Below are 19188 nucleotides of genomic sequence, written 5' to 3'. Positions count from 1 at the left end.
GTCAAAACCCTGACCTATATGATTTCATTAGGCATTGCAAGTCTGCACTTTGTATCATTACACAAATTGAACGAACTATGGAAGTACATTATCCCCTTTTGCTTTTGTGAATCCATGCCACCAGCTGTCGAATGTTCTTCATGAATCATATGCCTCATACTCCATTAATAGAATTTAGAACCATGAAGAACACGTGTCATTGACTTATTTGGTAAGGATTTGTAGTAGAAATTTCAACGAGAATGAAGAACAAGAATGAGGGGACTTAGGGGACAAAGTTCACATCCATTGTTCACACTTTATGATAATCGAGTGCTAAGATTTTCTTTTTTTAGTGATTAAAAGTATAAGATTGTCTTGCAACTGTTGCATAAAAAATAAAAATAGTAAAATACGCCCTCTGTCTCAGAATAAATAAATAAAAGACTATAGAATCTCTTCTCTGTTTACAATTTTACATCAAACCTCCTCTATTTGATGATGCATGCACCAAATACAACTACTCCGGTACAAATAAATAAATAAAAACTATATATTTAACTAACCCACCATATGATAGAGCTGATTAAATTGATACTTTATGTATAAAAAAAAATTAAAATGATACTTTTAAAAATATTGAGATTGCATATAATTTTTTGTTCTTTTTAACTTTTGCTGTAATATTTCCCTTTTGTATAAGAATATAGGGTATATCGTGTTTCTTGAGTAATAAAAGTGAGTCACTACACTATAAAAAGTGTTAATGTAATACATTTTAAAAAATAATTAACGGAGCTTTTATATGTATATATAATATGGATAAAAAAAAAAGAGGATTGAAGAATTTTGACGAACTCTAAGGAGTATTTGTGTAATTTATTTTATATTATAATTTGTAACTTTCTATATTTATTATTTATAATACCCATGTATGATGTTTTGTAACGGTTTATATTATATATATATATATATATATATATATATATATATATATATATATATATATATATATATATATATATATATATAAAAGTATTTGACAAGTGTATTGTACTCAGTAAAAAAAACAATTGTATATTGTACATGATAAATATTTATTTTGATATAATTCAAATTTACAATACTTTTAAAGTATATAAGTTATATTCTAATTTTATAATAGATAACTTAAATTTAAATATAAAATTATTTTTAAATTGAAATGAATAAACAAATAAGAAATTTAAATGTATAAAATAAAGATAAAATGGTAATGTTTGAGATGATGGATAGAAATATTTTTTTTATTAGTTGCAAGGAATAAAGGATAGTGCATGAAACGCACCCCTGTTGGGTGTCCCCAAGTAGCAAAAGGAGAAAATATTTTAAAAAAATTAATTAAAAGAGTGAAAAGATTAAAAATTTAACTCTTCAAGTTGTATATTTCCATTTATGGTATAGGAGTAGATTGCATACCTAATAATATTAAAATACTTCGTAACTATTATTTTAAGTAAAAAATTAAGAACATCTCAGTAAAAATATGTTGATATTATTAGATGTTATTTTATATATGTATTATCATTTTTTTTCTCTTCTCATCTCATTTTAATTTCATGTTGCTGTGTTAACAAAACTGTATTAAAATGATCTCCTTTATTAATGTCTAATAAGTAGAAGTTTAGAAAGTCGATCTTATCTCTTATCAGCAACTTCAACCACTCCACAAAAGTAAGATCATCCCTAAATATAATATTAAAGTAAACAATCTCATCGCAATTAACAGATTTTGTTCATCTCCGACTTGTGTTTCTCTAGCTTTTCACTTCACACGTGTTGATCGAAAACAGCATTCTTCAAACTAATTAAGGATGAGTCATAGCAATGATCAAAATTGCCAGCCTCAAGGTACTTAGCATATATATTTCCATTAGACAAGGACGTGTTAATTTGACAACACGTTTCCCTTGAGATCTATATCAATATATTTGTACTTTTGCACTATATATTATATATTCTAATGCTGAATATTCAAACTTTGGTTTAGGTTGGAATTCTAGTTTAGCATATGAGCCGAAGGACATTGCACCGGGTCCTAATTATCAAGCTCCGCCACCTCCACCTGCTATTATTACTCACGAGGAGAAGGTTCCTCCAAACGGAGAAACTAAATTCAAGGGTGACGGATTCTGGAGAGGATGGTAATTATATCTCTCTCATTTATATATGCTTTCTTTCACAACCTGTACTTACCACCTGTTAGTGAATTCAACAGTGATATTTGACAATATTATAGAGCGTCAATAATTTCTATACAAACTATCATTGGATTCTAAATTTCTAATCTAACCGATTTCAAATTCAGACTAGTTATATTTCATATACTCACGTTTTTAGTTACTGTGTTAAAAAATATATGTATAACTAATATTACTTATTAAATTTAATTTCTTGGCAGTTGCGCTGGAATGTGTTGCTACTGTTGTTTGGACATTTGCTTCTGAGATTTCAGGAATACTGTGAATATATAGTATTGGTGTGTACTGATCCTGATCTACTACATGTTACATAGATTGGGTGAAAGAAAGGTATAATGTAATTTTTTTATCATTAAGTATAATGTGTTAGAGTATAAATTTGAGGTCAAATTTTATGTATCGTGTAAGAATAAAAAGTTTTTAAGTGTTATATAAGTAAAAATAAGATTCATAGACCCAACCGATAATAACCCTTATAAATATCCAATAATAACCCTTAGATATCCTAGTTCAGTTAGTCATTACCACCCTGGTTCATTTAGTCATTACCACCGATATGGTTTAGTATCTTGTGCTTTAGTATCTTGTAGCGTTTATAATGTAATTAGTTAGCTAATAAGATAGTTCTGCATCTCTTTTTTAGTTTATATGTAAAAAGTATGTTTGAGTGTGTACTGATATTATATAATATATAAGGTTTGGATATCTATACAATTTGCGTGTATAACTAAATTTTACTCCGGGTGTTTCATATAAAAATTTTCCCGTATCCTAAAAAAGGTTTACGACTATTTTCACATTTGTAATTTATTGTTAACTTTACTCAATTGCACATGCTTCTAAATAAATTAGGGTTGAGAAATGAATTCATTTGTTTATATGTAAAATTTAATCCAATCCATCTAGTTGTTAAAAGAAAGACTATGGTTTTTCTCTCCTAAAAAAAGACTATGGTTTATATAATTAAATGAATGGATGATAATTTATCCTTTCTTATTTTCAAACCTAATTAATACTTTGTGGATGAGTATTTAATTTTGATTGATTTGGGTGCAAGTTTAACCAAACTCAACCAAAAATATTTTTTGAATATGGATGAGAGAATATTTTGAAATAATTATTTTTAAAAATAATTTTACAGATGGATTGGATATCCATTAAAAAGAAATTGTATTGATTGGATGATTTTCATTAAATAGATCATAGACCAATTAATTTTTTTTAGTAATTTTTAATAATTTTTTTAAGAATCATGAATGAATCAATAAATTGTTTTTAAGTTATCTGTTATAATTTCAATAAAAAAATATACAATCTCATACTTCTATTCTAAGCGAAATATGACTCCGGCAATAAAAGTGTAGACCAAGAATATCTCGGGAAGTGTTTGATTTGACCGTTTTCTGTTTTTATTTTTACTGAAAATAGAAAATAATGATCAAAATGTGTTTGGTTGAATTTTTGAAAACATTTTCAGTGAAAATGAAAACAAAAAATAACTAGAAAATGAAAATAATAAAATCTCGTTTTCAGGAATCTCATTTTGAATAAAATGAAAATGCGATGACAAGGAATGTAATTTTAAGCAAATCTAAAAATACAAAAAAGATAAGTCAATATATAATAAATTTTCAATGTTTTTATTTCCTAAAAACAGAAAACAAGAAGTTAAATCAAACATATTTTTAGAATTCTAATCTTTTGAAAATGAAAACAGTTTTCAAAAATGAAAATGCAAACCAAGCACACCCTTAGGGATGTATTGGATTAAGATTTTAAATGATTGTTTTAATATAAATTTTAAAGATTATGTGTGAATATTATAATTTATTAGATTTCTTTACAAGACTTTTATGATAGTTTGGATTTTAATGGATTTATATCATAAAATTTTAAAGAATTTGAAAGGATTTTTATAGATTTATAAGATTTGAAAAAAGTTTATAAATTTTTAAAAATACATTCAAAATTACACGAGTTAGTGAAAAAAATAATAAAAAATGATGAGATTTGGGTAAAAAAAGTAAATCAATATAATTTTTTTAATTTCTTAATAGCTATATTGATTCTAACTTTATCTCATCGTATAATAATCTTTATTTCAACAACATCTTCTTATTTTCACTTTTGAATTTGAATAATAGATTTAAAATTATATGATAATTTTTTGGTTTTTTAATTATTATAATTATTTTATGATAAATTTAATTACATGTTTAAATGGGTGAAGGATGACTATCATGAAAATATTTTAATTATTACAATTATTTTATGATAAATCTAATGACCAACTAATAAAATATCATATCATCATTTAATGGACCATGACTTTCTTTATAAATCAAACTTTGTGTACATTAAGTACACTGCTAGTTATTGCCAAAAACAATACTAATAGAAAATGCAAACTTTGTGTACATTAACTACACTGCTAGTTATTGCCAAAAACAATACTAATAGAAAATGCAAAATTGCGGTCAAAATTAGCAATTAAATGCTTCGGTCGCTAATAGCGACGAATTTAGAGACGACGTACTTGGAGATCAAAATTGTTGCGTAGGAAAATGTCAATCTCTAAGGCAGTTGCAAAATGCTTTAATTTTTAACCAAACCACCAGTGACAGACTAATTAATAATAGCAACTGATTAAATAAGTAGGTCGCCAGAAGTTTAGCAAGTTAGTTTATATGGAACCATACTTTTCATCTAAGGACTATTTTCCAAGTTAGCCACTGATATTTTCAGTCACTAATTTCTTCTTATTACACCTCTCCATCTATCTTCTCATTATGATAGTGAAATTCTACAAGATTTAAGATGCATTCACTAGTTCTCGGAATGCACTTCCCAACTTTTCATCTACTTACATTAATATTTGAAAATTTGGATTGCAACAGATAAAAAAGGATTATTCATTAAGGGATTGAGTTTAATGTAAATTTGTATACTTAATTGTGAAATACATCAATTGAATTAAATTCTAGAAGAATTAAAATTATATTAGAAGAGAATTAATAGGACTCTAATACCATCATTAATAGATTCTATGAAGTTCATTTATAGTTTTTTTTTTTCGTTACAACCGTCTAAATATTTGTATTCTATTTCCATGCTTCTGAATATCCATTATACTTTTACCTTAGAATAATCATATAAATACTCATTTCAAGATTAGTTCAATTCGTAAGTTTTTGATAATAGTTGGTAATTGATGTCAAAGTCTTCGAGGAGTTATCTTTTATATATCATTGTATGATTTGTTGTGTTTAATGTACTTGCCAGATTTGGATTACACACATTTTTTTATTAGAAAAAATTCTTATAAAATTTAATCAACTTTTCTTTTTTAAAAGAATCGTGTGAAAAATATAGTTTCCCTTCTCTCTTTATGTTCTTTTCACACTCTCTTCCCTTTTCTTCTTGTTCTCTTATTATCTCTTTCTCTAGTAATCCTTTCCTCTCTCTCAATTTTTTTTTGGGCTTAAATGCAATTTTATTTTTATATATTTGTGCAATTTTGGTCCCATATTTCTAATAGAGTATTTTTTAGATATATGTTAAAATCAGTCCCTTTGTTAGTGTCACATTCAAATTGTAACAAAATTTATTGATATCAACCATTTCTTACTAATTGACATACTAATACAAGTAAAAAATTATTCTTTTCTCTATGAAATTATTCCAACCGTGAGACGAAGACGATGTGCACAAGAAAAGAAAAGTGAAGAAACTCGCATAAACTCTAATATGATTTTCTTTTTAATTATTTGATACGTCAAAGTTTCCATGTTCAATTACTAATTATACCTTTTTATTGATAAATATTAATTATTAGTTTGTTAATTTTTATTAGTGAAAAATTTGAACCCACTACCTATCTCTTCCTCCCTTCACCCTTTACTTACACATAAGTTGTCAATTAAGTAAAAAGATGGCTAATGTCAACATATTTCATTAACTTTTAGATACAAGACTAATGAAGGAATTAATTTTAACATATAATAAAAAATTAAAGGAGTAAAACGGGACAATTAGAAATATGTGAAGTAAAAATAGGAGGATCACAGTTATATTTAAAAGTCTTTTTCTTTTAGGTTAAAAATTGATATTTCTTAATCAACTTATATTTTACTTCCAAAGCTCTTATTTTGAATAATCAACTTTTGAATCGAATAAAGCTGGACAAACATAAGAAAAGAAAGACATTAGCACGGCAATTAATTACAATATATGTACGTATACATATACAAAAAAATGTAATGAAGCAACTATGCAATGCAACACGCAACTATGGTCATACAAAGTCATGTCATGGTAACGGAAACACAACAACTATGAAGGAGACAGTAGCAGCAGTGTCACAAACTCACACGGATAGGGGCTTTGCCAAATGAGTTGGGTGCTCTTCTCCGGCTAGGATTACCAAAATGTTTGGCCTTTCATCAACTTGAGTTATGTTTGTTAACTCTCTCGACCTGTTCACGTCAACGTTACGCACTGACTCTGTTGTTGTTTGAGACCTTCGATGACCCCTTGAACATGCTAGTACAAGCAACGCTACCCCAATCACCACAAAAATGGGTACTAGTCCACCGTACAAAAATGAATCTGAGGAGCTCCAGCTCCACCGCAACCTCCCCTCGCCACTGTTACCTATCGTGTCGTTCATCTATCTACTCAACCAAGTTTTACCTTTAACTTTTTGTGTTCTTGATTTCTCTAGTAGTAATGAGGTATTTTAATTGCGGTTTTGTAGGGAGGAGGGTATGGAGACCTATTATTTAATTTAGAGCAAGGGTTGAGAGATTCTTTTTACATTCTTGAAAGACTTTGTATGGATTATTTTTTAAATGTATAGAATCTTAGTGTAATTTATTTATAATTTTGGTGTGGCAGATTTGTGGCATGACTTTAGGAGTTGATAAAGGTTAAGAAAATAAAATAAATCTGTATAATTATTAAATATCTGCACTTTTCTTTCTATCTGTAATTTGAATGATGATGTGATGTTTGCCTCACCACAAATACAAGAGGACAATTGTTTCGTGCATCACGGTATTTTTATTTTTCTTTTGTATCTAACAAATTTTTGTAAAATTCGAAAATATTCTTAGTAATAAATATACGGATTCCTAATCTGTATACTTCATATGAATGGTAAATTCATATCTCCATTTAAAAAAATAATGTTTTAAATAAATTTAATTATAGTTTTTTTTATAATTATTACATTAAATAGATTTTTTATTTGGTCTTTTTATAATTAATTTTGATTTAATAATATTTTTTTTACATATATCAATTTTAAATAAAAATTATAGGTTTAATAAAAATTTATATATGTCAAAAAATTAATTATTAAATCAAAATTAATTGTCATAAAATTTATTATGTAAACTTATATGTGCATTAAAATATATTAAAAAAATTAGTGTTATATAAAAAAATTAATTATTTTATAACATAATTGATTTATTAGCTTAATTGATTAGAACGTCGTGTTAATAACGCAAAAGTTATAAATTTGAGTCCTGATATGATACAGATTGTCAATCTGGTAATAAACTTGTATTCACAATCCGTATGAATCATACGAATTATAAATCTATATGTTTATTAGCAGGAATGCTTTCAGAATTTTAAAAAAAAATTGTTGGGTACACAAGAAAAATAGTGGGTGCACGTAACAATTTTCATCCAAGACACTTGATTTGGACATTTCACTTGGGAATCTGGCTAGGATGGGAGGTTAATTGGGTACAGATAAACTTCGGTTTGAACTTCAACAATCTAGTTTTTTTTATATGGATAAATTTATTCATTTATCAGTTTTTAGAATTTGACCTTAATCCATTTTTTGATACTGTCCCTCTAAAATTATTGTAATGTATTTTATGCTGAGAGGAATCCACTTATCCACGTACTTAGAGGCGATGGAAAAAATTGAAGCCATCGTATTCTTTTCCCACTTCAATTTTTTATTCCATTTCAATGACTAGTCACGTGCTATGTTCCTTTTCTATTAGATTTATAATGAATTTAAGTTTCATACGGAAAGCAATAATGAGAGTGTTGGTTCCATGATGCAGATTGTTTTCACTCTAAAGCTGTAGATGGGTTCTTCTTCTGCTGCTGCTGCTGCACTGCAGCAAGCTCTTTTCAACAAGCAGGAAGGGTGGATATCAGCGAAATCTCTGACACATTAGTTTTGATTGGAGGTTAAACAGAGTAGAATAAGCGTTATGACTGGTTGATGAAATAGTGTTGTAAGCAGATTTAATAGAAAAATTGTTAATCTTAGAAAGACTTACTCTCTTGGAATCTTATTTGGAGAATTATGCACAAAACCCTTGAGATAGCCATATTGACATCCCCATTCCAACGTTAACGAAAAGTGATGGTCAAATACTTGCTCATTGAAGGTAGGCGAAATATGAACAAAGAACGTCAATAAATAAATGATATTCCATTTATGCTGATAAATTCTGAAGACACAGGGAGATTGGCCATTTCATAAATTACAAGAAACAAAATTATGTAGAAATGACAAACAATACTTTAAAGCCAACGCCCGACTACCTAGACTACCACCAAAATCGAAGATACATATAAATATATGGTTAACTCCGTCAGGCGAGGAATTGCTATTGCTTTTCTATCCATTAACATATAACTGGACGGCAAATGCACACGAATTTTTTTAAACGACTGCAACATAAAAATCTCAAGCCCCACTTCTCACTTCCATAGTAACTCATTGAGAGAACTTCGCAACTAACTTGTCAACATGGATAATGATATCATCTATCCTGGGCCGCATGGAAGCCGTTGGCTGAAGCATCCATGACACGAACTGATGAAGAGCTTCTGGATATGGAGGCTTGGGTCCTGCTGGCCATTTGACCTGTGCATTTACAATAGCCAATTGCAGGCTTCCACCAGACTCTCCAAGTGCATATTCAAATGGAGATACCCCATACCTGAAAATTTCAGCCAGGAGATATATAATAAACAATTAAAACGTGCACTGAAGTAGCCAAGATATAATTCTAACACAACACACACCAGGAAGAAAAACAACATTTACAGACAAGAATCATTATGATAGTACGAATGGAAGTAGTTTGTTGACCAAGCTATACTTGAAAGAGTAATATAAAATAGCACAATTATTTGTCATGAAAAAACACACCTCTACCATTTGATTTCTCTAGAGAAGAATCAATGTATAATGCCAAGGGAATAATCATGAGACAACAAAGCCAGTCTAGTGTGCACAGCCATAAGATTTCATTTCATGTTGACTATCAAAAGTAGTATTTGATATGAGCAATTGCTCCAAATCAATAATCTATGCAGAGTGACCCAGTGACTTTCACAGTTACACGTGTGTTTTTCTTTTGCATTTATTATTGTTGGTTGAATAACATTACTAAGAACAGTAATATTATTTGATAAGTTTTCTATTTTTATTACACAAATATACCAAAATTTTAAACCAGAGGCTCTGGCTCATAAGTAGGATTTTCCAATAAACCAAATGGCAGTTGGTCCCTGGCTCCTTTTTTTGCGCATAATGCTCTTAACAACGTATCTTTTATGACAAAAATTGGTCAGGGCATAACAAATAAAATAACTTATTCTTCTACTCCCCCTTCTTTTCTCCTTTTTTAGGTTACAGTTACAATCAAGGAACAATGAAATGTGAATTGACCAGATGTTGTTTCTTCACTATAAAACAAACCAGAGTCTGTCGTTGTTTAGTTGAAATTTTTGAGATTATATCTCACACACACACACACACACAAGTCAACAACCTTCTTCACAATATTTAAAAAATCATAATCTATATGTTAATCTGTAGGATCTACATGCACATCAAGGGTTCCAAATCAAATGCATTGAACATATGAAACTAATGATTTTGAGGAAACAATTAGAATTTAAAGAAAAGCCAATAAAAAATGACCAAAAGATGGTTATTATGTTGTATGAAGGCACAATTGGCAAAAGTTCTAAACATAGAAATTAGCACAATCACATGTAAAAGAAGGGTTAATACTCACATTATTGCATATAATGTGCATCCTAGCGACCAAATGTCAGTCCTCTCATCTATATCAGCTTGGCTTGGGCAATCCCACAGCTCAGGAGCTCGGAAAGGAGCAGAGCAATGTTCAGATGCCCATTCCTACATAGCAAGACAAGTAGCAATTAGCAGGTTAGAAAATCCAAACCAGGTGACTGAAATGAAACTTTGATCCTTCAAATTTGTACGACATATTCAAAACAAAAACAATTAAAGAATTAATATTGCCAACATGGAAACATAAGCTAAGCAATTGAGTATTTTTGAATGAAACGTAGAACTGGTTAATGTTCAGTAACAATTTAAAAGGTCCATTACAAGACTGATGGATCCTATGCACCTCTATCATATTAGGAAATACAATTTCACACACTACATATGGAGCAAAAACCTCTAAAACATTCTAAAATATGATATACTTTTACGCACCACATATTCTGAACTGTGTTAAAGAAATTCCCAGTAAGTGCTAAGTCATTAAAACGGTAAACAATCTTTATCAATAAACAACACTTCGTAAAAAAGTGGGAAGAAAGAAGCACCTGCAACTGAAGGGCCTCTGACCTGGAGCTAATTTGCTTCCTTGCAGGACGAGCACTGCCAAAATCCATCAGTATGGCAAGAGGTGGTTGTCCTTTTCTGTGTGTTATGAGAACATTACCAGGTTTGACATCATTATGTGCATAAGGAGGATCAAAACTGTGCATGTGCTTGAGTCCTGCACAAAGCTGTTGATTTTACAGGGTTAAAAGAGTTTAAGAACAATGCTTTTTTTTTATGTAAATTAAAAGCAATAGTAAACCCTAAAATGTCAAAAAGTATATTGAAACTATGGCAAAAAAATTGCTCCTCAGATTCTAAAGAAGCAGACCACAGAAATCCATTTCTCTTCTAAAATATGATTCTTAAGACAACAAATAACCCATGTCACAAGAATTGCTAGTTTGATATTAAAATATGTGTAAGGGTATGAGAAACCAAGAAAGGATATAATATATGTCAAACAAGATATTTAGCACTAAAAATGTTGAGCTGTGATGACAAAATGCATAATGGAAAGATGATTCTTACCTGACGAAATATTTGAAGCACATCTGAGGTGGAATAGAATTCTTTCTTGGCTTTCATTATTTTGGCATTGTCTAGCAATGTTCCATCCAAATGAACTGGAAACAATAAATATGCTTCATGGTTCCAAGATGTTTCATGGGTAGGCTGCTAACAAAAAGTACATCTTCAATGTTAATTAAAAAAACACAGAAATTGAAACAGTAGAAGGAACAGAATTAAACCAAATCTTTAATGGAGGAAATCAGAAAAACTAGACATTCCCACTTTAAGAATAGTGTTATTCCCACTGTAACAGATTGATCACTTTAACAGATTGGAACCCTTAAAGAACTATACGAGCAATGCCACATCACAAAACATACACAGTTCCCAACCAAGTTAAGAAAACCTAGATTAGGTGTTGCAACGTTAGATACAAGTCGGGTAAAACAGTACCAATGGTAGCTCTGGTACATAGATACTTTAAAATTGATATCGCATTTGTATTGCACCCATACCGGACACAAATGGAATCAACAGAAACTTTAAAATTGACAGCATATCTGTATTCTACTCAATACCTGTTCCCATTCAAATAGATTGGTAGTGATATTATATTTTCATAAGATATTATACTATACCAGAAGCACAAAGATTACTCTTACTGAATTGATCAAATTGTAGAATAATAACTGGGACCAACTTGACCATGACATGCAAAACTTCACCCAGTACCCAACCATATGAAAAGTTGTAATGGTGCCTTATTATAGTCTCTTCACAATCACATATCTCAATAAAAGAAGGTAAATGTTCATTAGGATTGTTGACGAAGGACCAGGTATACAAACTTCCAATATATCCAAGAATGACATTTTTTTTCAGATAAGCCCCAGGAAAACAATACAGCAAATTACATAATTTTAGTTCAGGAACAAATTTTTAAGTGACAGACCTTAACAGAAAGGACATGTGTCTTACCTGAATGAATCAGTGATACTCTTATTCTAGTGAACTTTTGTTAACGAAAAAAAAAAATCTGAACTGTGATATACCAAGGAGAGGAGTAAGTGTTTGCTGCAAAAAACCACTTTACCTTGACAGAAATGATTGCATGCTCAAGAAGCGGGAGCAGATTGGGATGATTGAACAGTGATGAAACACGGATCTCCTCCCTGACCAACTCCAGCTGTTCATTGTTCTGAATGAGGACCTTTTTCATAGCATAAGTTCCATCATCTGATAGTATAGTTAATGAATTAATTTCAATCCACAGAATAATACGGTACCACCGAATTTTTTTAGTTTCTACAATAACACGGCACCTTCATCACTGATAATCGAAATTGAACTCAGATTCAAAAAGACAGAACCTCCTATTTTTCAATTGCAGCAAGGAAAATTAAACGCCATATCAATTACTACCACCAAAGCGAGAAATAGGACATTCATCACATCTTACAAAAATAATTTCACGATTGCTGCAACAACAACAGAATTGCATAAAAATCGCTAGGAACAAGCACAAGCTCCAACGACAGAATTCGATAAACATTAAAAAAAAAAAAAGCACGAGTCAGACAGATCCGAAAATGAAATATCCACGGGGAGACGATTCTAACATTTGGCCAAGGAAATGCCATCACAGATCGAGAAAAAAACGACACAGATCAAACAGATCAGGCCTAACGAGGTCAATTTCAGAAAATAAATAAGAAAAAGAGTGAGGGAAATCGAAATAGGTTAAGGAAGGAAGCTGACCGGAGAGATGAGAGGAGCCTTTGAGCTTCTTGGCGAGGCCAGCGGCGGCGGAGTCGTCGGGAGCCTCCTTGACGAGGTAGACGTAGGCGAAGCCACCTTCTCCGAGCTGGCGCACGATGCGGAAACGGTTCTCGTTGATCCAAACATCACCTCCGCCGTTCACGGAGTCGTAAAGTGCGTTCAACCCGGAGAATGAGCACCCCATTTGCTTTGATAGTGTGTGTTTACAAATACAAATAATAATTATTGAGAAGAAAAAGAACTGAAATCAGGTGTCCAAAAGGTGATTTTCGTAGACCTGATTTCACGTTAATTGAGTTTCGTAAAATGGAAGTGTCAACCCCCCCTTTCCCTCTAATTTATTCTTACGCGCCCCTCTATTCTCAACCCAACGCCTGTTTCGTTTATTTGGTGCACACATCCCCTATTTTTATCCATCCATCATACATTTATTTACCTTCTATTCTATAATTTAAATTTTATTATGCCAAATTCTTCACATTACTATTAATTAATGGGTAAACAGTGACTCTGTACTGATATTCTAAACGGTCAACTATTTAAAATCACTTTATAGAAATTATTTTAAAAATTAATAAAATTATTATATATGATTATTTTTTATTAACTGACGGTCGACTTTGTAAAATCTATTTACATTGTAACCCATGTATCATTTACTCATTCCAAATTGTTAATTATTATAATAATTACTTTAAAAATAATTTTAAATTAATCATGTGTTTAATTTCTGATTACACAGTTAATTAATTTTAAAATGTTGATAATTTTACTAATTTTCACAATAATTACATTAATTTATTTTTATTTCTGATTAGTTTATATGTTAAAAAAAATTATACACTGTCAGCATAGATTTTTAACTCATTTTGAATTATATGATAATTTATAATTAATATTACAAAAATTATAATTTTATTTTATATTTTTTATATGTAGGAATAAAAGATAATTATCAGAAAATTTATAAGAACTCAAAGAGCTTAGTTAATCAATTGAGTTATACCTCTTAATAATTTCAATTTACTTTCTTCGAATTAAAATATAAGAAAAAAAATTGAATCACACTTATCAGAAAAATTTGTTAATATCATTTAATTTTGATAATTTCAATAAAAAAGTTAGCTTATTTTTTAAAATACCCTCTACATTAATTACACAAGATAAAAAAAGAAAATGTTGTTGGAAATAAAATTTTAATTAAATGAAAAATATTTTGAAGATACTATCATTAAAAGAGATGATATGATTTTATTTATATTTTAATCCAATACACATTGAATTTTATTTTTTTCCCTTATACTTCAGTTCGGAAGAAATATTTTAGTCCAATTTTCAAAATTCACCTTATTTGTCTATTTTGTTTTAATGAAACTTGCCCAACTTAGGTTTGATTCCAATGTTACGAGTTCAAGATCAAGATTCAAAATTGATAATGAACCCAATAATAATAACTGTGGACATGCACCTATTCACCTAAATGTGGACAACATTCTACAGACTATACTTAGCAATTGTTCAGAAGGATTCACTAATTCAACCGCTGGGTGAGTGTACATCAGTCGCATTAATATGCCCAAAACAATATCTTAATTCCAAAAAAAAAATATAGAACAAAGGCTTCATTGAAGAATTAAGTATGTGTTTTAATATATATATATATATATATATATATATATATATATATATATATATATATATAAGTAAAATAAAATTTAATACAAATATTAATATAAAATTCAAACTTAATTACAATTCTCTGTTTTTATTATTTTTATCATTTCTATCAAATTCCTCTAATTAATTGGTATATTTAATAAATAAATATATGACATTCAATCACATGATTTAATTTCATTATATATTTCATGGCATTCAAGTATAAATTTATATATAAAAATAATTCATTTGAAAAAGCAACCCCGTTTGCTTCGCTTTCTCCTGTGTGCGTTGTTGTGTTTACATTTAAGAAAATAATTTTCATATATAGGCCAATTTTTATTAATTAATGGGTAGGCACGCCAAGGCCCGAGATTCAATGCCCAATAACCACTTTCTATCTTATTCTTAGGTCTATGCACCGACACGGCGAAAGATTTTTTATACAGGCAAATAATTAAAAATAATATTAGAAGTAGATTTAATATAATTTTAATAAAAAGCCAACAAAATTACTGTAAACGAATTTTTTTTAATTAGTTGTTAAATTTATTTATTCTATAAAATACTGGACTTATTTATTATAATTGAAAGTTATTAGATGATATAATAATTAATAAATACTACAAAATTATAAATATTTTAAATATACACTAAAAAAATTACTATTATTATTTAAAACATGCTTATAAATAGAAAAAATAAATGTATACTACTAAATAAATAGATTAATAAATATATAAATTTTTAACATTTTATCTCTTAATTACTCTCCTAAATTAAACTACATACCTTGTCAGACATTAAAAAAAAATTACTATTCATGTAATTTTGCATAATTTATACAAGTCATCCCTTTCCCTCTCTAACCGAACCACCAACTTATAAAGGATTAACAATCTCCAGTAATTGAGGAATGGTGAAAAAATCGGTCTTTCTTAATTCACCACACATCCAATAAGCTTCTTTCAGAAACATTTACCTCGACAGCCCACCCTCTAGATGCGATTACGAATCAAAGAAAGAAAAAGAAGATCAAAATCCTAAACCCTGTAAATTGTAGAGAACTATGACCAAAGAGAAGATTCTAAGTTCTAATCAAGATTGCTTCAGCCATCCTCATGGTAAAGCCATGAAGTTGTATTGATCAAGGCAGTGGTAGACTAAATGACAAGAAAATGATAAGCAAGACAGAAAAATAATAAAATCCACACATCAATTGATTGTAAGGTACACTAATACCACATGTTAATCCAACTGGAACAAACAGTACACATACATGTGTGCTTGTTTCAAAATAGTGAAGTTGTAAGCTCAGTAACTTCCGACACAACTTGATCATAATCTGACTTTAGTTTCTCTTGTTCCCCTTGCTCTATTTCTCCCTTTGCAGGCTTTGTCTGTACCAGAACACAGCAAGTAGGCCTCTTTGTTGCTCCTGCGCCTGCAAGATCCTGGAAAACAATATAAATAACAAAAGTTAAATGAATTAGCATAGTAATTGGACTTTCTTGAACATGATATATGAGATAGCATGAACAAAAATAACCACAACAGTTATAGAAAAATATACTTGTTTCTCCACCTCTTACACCCACATTTAAAATGAAATGATAAGTGATAACATAATGATATATTGTGTAGGTTACAGAAGCAACAAAGAATGGTATTGTCAGTAGCACTTTAAGATAGGTATGTTATTTAAAAATTCCCTACAAGGTTCAAATCAGTTGAAAATTGGATATGCAGGGGCAACTAACAAGACCCTTTGTTTCGTAAACTGAGTTAAAAGTAGTTTAGTTTCTTCTTATTATGCAATTCACTGGGCTGGACGGTAGGTGAATACTCTTCTAGTTTAAACATTAGTTTGTTTAAGAACAGATGCCAGAGATATACAATTCAATTCACCGTAGGATGGGTATGTATTAAATTAAAAAATAAAATAAAATTGGACAGGTCAGTTGTGCCGAATTCATTATGACAATTACATTAGTGTTGCTATGAGTGTTAGATGAACAACTAAAAACATGCATTCATTCAAGTTCCTCCAGTAGATGCATCTCACTCTTATTTGGTGCTTCAATATTTCTAATTTGGGAGGGATAAACATCAATGAAAATAAATTGCAAATTGTAATACTAAATTAAACAGAGAAGACATACGAGTAAAAACTAAGGGAAAAAAATATAAGAGAACAATACGAGTAGTCCCTAGAGTGAAATAGGTAAACAAGAGCAAAAGCACATATAAGCATAAACATAAAGATAAGGAATGTAAAGTTGGTAGCGTACTTCTTTAGATGGGACATAAATATAAGGAATGTCAGAGTCTTCACAGAGAATAGGAAGATGAGTGATGACATCAATCGGCGATATGTTCCCAGCAATCACACACAATCTGCATTCACAAAACAAGAAAATTAGGCTAAGGCACAGTGAAAAATGACACATGGGAGAGAATGAGAAAACAGACCCTTTATGACCTCTCCTTATGCTTTTAACAACCTCCTTCACTCCTCTTTTCAGGCATTTGTGTTCGGCAGCTGAAAGAACAGAATATAGTTAACACGAAGCAAATGGAGAAATAAAAAGGCAAATTGAGAATGCGAATGGATAAACAAACCTCTACGAACAAGTTTTAGGGTTCGCTTGCAAAGCTTCTTTCCGGCAAGGGGTTTAGCAATGGGAGCGAGCGCAAGCATCTTCTTCTTCTCCTTCTCTGCCTCGCTGTCACTCCCCATCTCTCTCTGCGATCTTAATTGGAGAAGAAGAAAGAAGCTTCAGAGCTTTAAACCCTCTCCTCTAGCTAGGGTTTAATTTAGGATCACACGCTATGGCGCCGCGCGTGACTTATCAAATGTTTATCACTCGCCCCACTCCATGATTTGATCAGACCCAGCCTCATATTCGCTAGGTGTGGCAACCGGCCCGAACTCGTGGGGTCCATCCTGATTTTGATGAGAAAAATTTGAGTTGATTAGGATCGTTGCGGGTCAAGGATGAGATTATTAATATCAGCTCCCAAATCTATATATATCAATGAATCAACCATGATTTCCTTGTGCATATCATGGTGAGATTCATTAGCTAAGCCATGGTAATAGCAACATCCTGCCATGATTGACACATCAACAATATCAACAGGAAACAAGTTGGCAATGTGTTAAAAGCTACTTCCCCTAATTATAAATTGTCCAAAACCATAGTTGACTATACAACATCCAAACAAAACTCACAAGATTGCAAATATTTAGCTTAGGTAACTGCCAAATTCCCAAGTACTTTGCAAATTGCAAATAGTTGAAAAGTAGCAAACATGTGCAGTAACTTTGGCAGGTATAATTAAAATCTTCGAAGGGGGGCTTGCTAACAAAATTTGTGCCAGATTTCTGTCCTCGTGAAGAACCATCCTTTGTTAAGGAAGCATCTTCAAAATGATTCCTATAATAAGATGATATAAGAATCAAATGAAGTCAAATGCTCTATGACCTATAAAATCAATTATGGAAACAGGAGCAGGAGTCAATTTTGGAACGACCTAGCCAAATCCCAATTAAGCAATAACTCCTAAATAAAGTCTTATTAAAATAAGATAAGTTCCAAAAATCACCAAAAATAGGAAATAACAAAATATTCCTAAAAGAAATAATTGTTCAAAATAACAATCTTGAATATGACAAAAATCAATAAAAATAAATGCAACAGAACATACCGAAATCTTTGTCTGTGTTTGTTACATGAAATATTCCATTGTATATGGATCCATTTTTCAGCTGGACTTCCACCTGGTGCCCGATAAGACATGTTGTTACATATACTAATCGGTCATGTGAAGGGCTTTCATAACTGCCACCTTTACTGCCAGTCACTGCACCTGCGGCAACTAACAAAAAAAATATCAACATTCTGAATGTTGTGACAAATAAAATAATAATAGATTATGCAACTTAGAACTTTACCTGTATTTGTCAATTTGTTGGCATTTAATTTCCCAGAAAAGATCTTAATGTTCATATAGTAACCAAGAACATGGTATGGGTACATCATGAAGTTCATTATAGTATGTGGTTTGTCACCTTTTACATTATTATCACAAGTCTTTCTTTAAAGTGAACCTAGTAAGCAGTACACAAGATGGTGAATTCAGTATCTAGGATACAAGGTTGTTGATAGAACCCAATAACCATTTTTGCAATAGTAAAGATATATGGGAATTGGCATTCATGCCATTGTTAAAATCACCACTACATTCATTGATATTTTATAGTAGATTTAGAAGTATTTAAGTTAAATACAGTATTTCACGTAACTTAATTTCAATTACAATAAATCATCAATTTGCATAATAAAATTCTTCCAAATATAAGATATAAACCAGATCATACAAAAA

The 19188-nt window shown here is 30.3% G+C and overlaps 3 protein-coding genes and 1 long non-coding RNA gene across 5 annotated transcripts; 2 read left to right on the top strand and 2 right to left on the bottom strand.

The window, feature by feature from the left end:
* The first annotated feature begins 1711 nt into the window (after positions 1 to 1711).
* Positions 1712 to 2909, top strand: LOC100802597 (cysteine-rich and transmembrane domain-containing protein WIH2). The gene is made up of 3 exons (XM_003524450.4): positions 1712 to 1869; positions 2009 to 2162; positions 2420 to 2909. Exons 1-3 carry the CDS (start codon positions 1833 to 1835, stop codon positions 2463 to 2465), a joined length of 237 nt encoding a protein of 78 aa, XP_003524498.1. The 5' UTR covers positions 1712 to 1832; the 3' UTR covers positions 2466 to 2909.
* Positions 2910 to 7863: 4954 nt separating this feature from the next.
* On the top strand, positions 7864 to 8519 carry LOC121174941 (uncharacterized). 2 transcript variants are annotated; one of them, XR_005891692.1, is made up of 2 exons: positions 7864 to 7976; positions 8309 to 8519. It is a non-coding gene; the product is annotated as an uncharacterized lncRNA (long non-coding RNA). The 2 variants fall into 2 exon arrangements; XR_005891691.1 differs by lacking the exon at positions 7864 to 7976 and adding an exon at positions 8063 to 8173.
* A 147-nt stretch (positions 8520 to 8666) lies between these two features.
* On the bottom strand, positions 8667 to 13539 carry LOC100803659 (probable serine/threonine-protein kinase DDB_G0291350). Its single transcript, XM_003524452.5, has 6 exons — positions 13120 to 13539; positions 12455 to 12597; positions 11380 to 11523; positions 10851 to 11036; positions 10286 to 10410; positions 8667 to 9199 (listed from the first exon to the last, which is right to left on the bottom strand). Exons 1-6 carry the CDS (start codon positions 13322 to 13324, stop codon positions 8974 to 8976), a joined length of 1029 nt encoding a protein of 342 aa, XP_003524500.1. The 5' UTR covers positions 13325 to 13539; the 3' UTR covers positions 8667 to 8973.
* Positions 13540 to 15998: 2459 nt separating this feature from the next.
* On the bottom strand, positions 15999 to 18224 carry LOC100804186 (H/ACA ribonucleoprotein complex subunit 2-like protein). Its single transcript, XM_003524453.5, has 5 exons — positions 18035 to 18224; positions 17422 to 17746; positions 17272 to 17341; positions 17091 to 17196; positions 15999 to 16253 (listed from the first exon to the last, which is right to left on the bottom strand). The coding sequence occupies exons 2-5, from the start codon at positions 17537 to 17539 to the stop codon at positions 16092 to 16094; spliced, it is 456 nt and encodes a 151-aa protein (XP_003524501.2). The 5' UTR covers positions 17540 to 17746; positions 18035 to 18224; the 3' UTR covers positions 15999 to 16091.
* Between the last annotated feature and the right edge of the window lie 964 nt (positions 18225 to 19188).

This window comes from Glycine max, chromosome 5, assembly GCF_000004515.6.
Source record: "Glycine max cultivar Williams 82 chromosome 5, Glycine_max_v4.0, whole genome shotgun sequence".
Classification (NCBI taxonomy): domain Eukaryota; kingdom Viridiplantae; phylum Streptophyta; class Magnoliopsida; order Fabales; family Fabaceae; genus Glycine; species Glycine max.
Note: the sequence above shows the minus strand (reverse complement) of the source record. Positions and strands in the feature narration are given on the sequence as shown.

Excerpts from the sequence above, each read along its gene's own strand:
- LOC100802597 (XM_003524450.4), top strand. The coding sequence starts at position 1,833 with ATGAGTCATAGCAATGATCAAAATTGCCAGCCTCAAG. Across the intron at positions 1,870-2,008 it reads TCAAAATTGCCAGCCTCAAG|GTTGGAATTCTAGTTTAGCA; the intron begins GTACTTAGCATA and ends ACTTTGGTTTAG. Across the intron at positions 2,163-2,419 it reads GACGGATTCTGGAGAGGATG|TTGCGCTGGAATGTGTTGCT; the intron begins GTAATTATATCT and ends ATTTCTTGGCAG.
- LOC100803659 (XM_003524452.5), bottom strand. The coding sequence starts at position 13,324 with ATGGGGTGCTCATTCTCCGGGTTGAACGCACTTTACGACTCCGTGAAC. Across the intron at positions 11,524-12,454 it reads ATGCAATCATTTCTGTCAAG|CCTACCCATGAAACATCTTG; the intron begins GTAAAGTGGTTT and ends TTTTGTTAGCAG. Across the intron at positions 10,411-10,850 it reads CAGAGGCCCTTCAGTTGCAG|GAATGGGCATCTGAACATTG; the intron begins GTGCTTCTTTCT and ends CTTGCTATGTAG.
- LOC100804186 (XM_003524453.5), bottom strand. The coding sequence starts at position 17,539 with ATGGGGAGTGACAGCGAGGCAGAGAAGGAGAAGAAGAAGATGCTTGCG. Across the intron at positions 17,342-17,421 it reads CCTAAAACTTGTTCGTAGAG|CTGCCGAACACAAATGCCTG; the intron begins GTTTGTTTATCC and ends CTGTTCTTTCAG. Across the intron at positions 16,254-17,090 it reads TTTATGTCCCATCTAAAGAA|GATCTTGCAGGCGCAGGAGC; the intron begins GTACGCTACCAA and ends ATTGTTTTCCAG.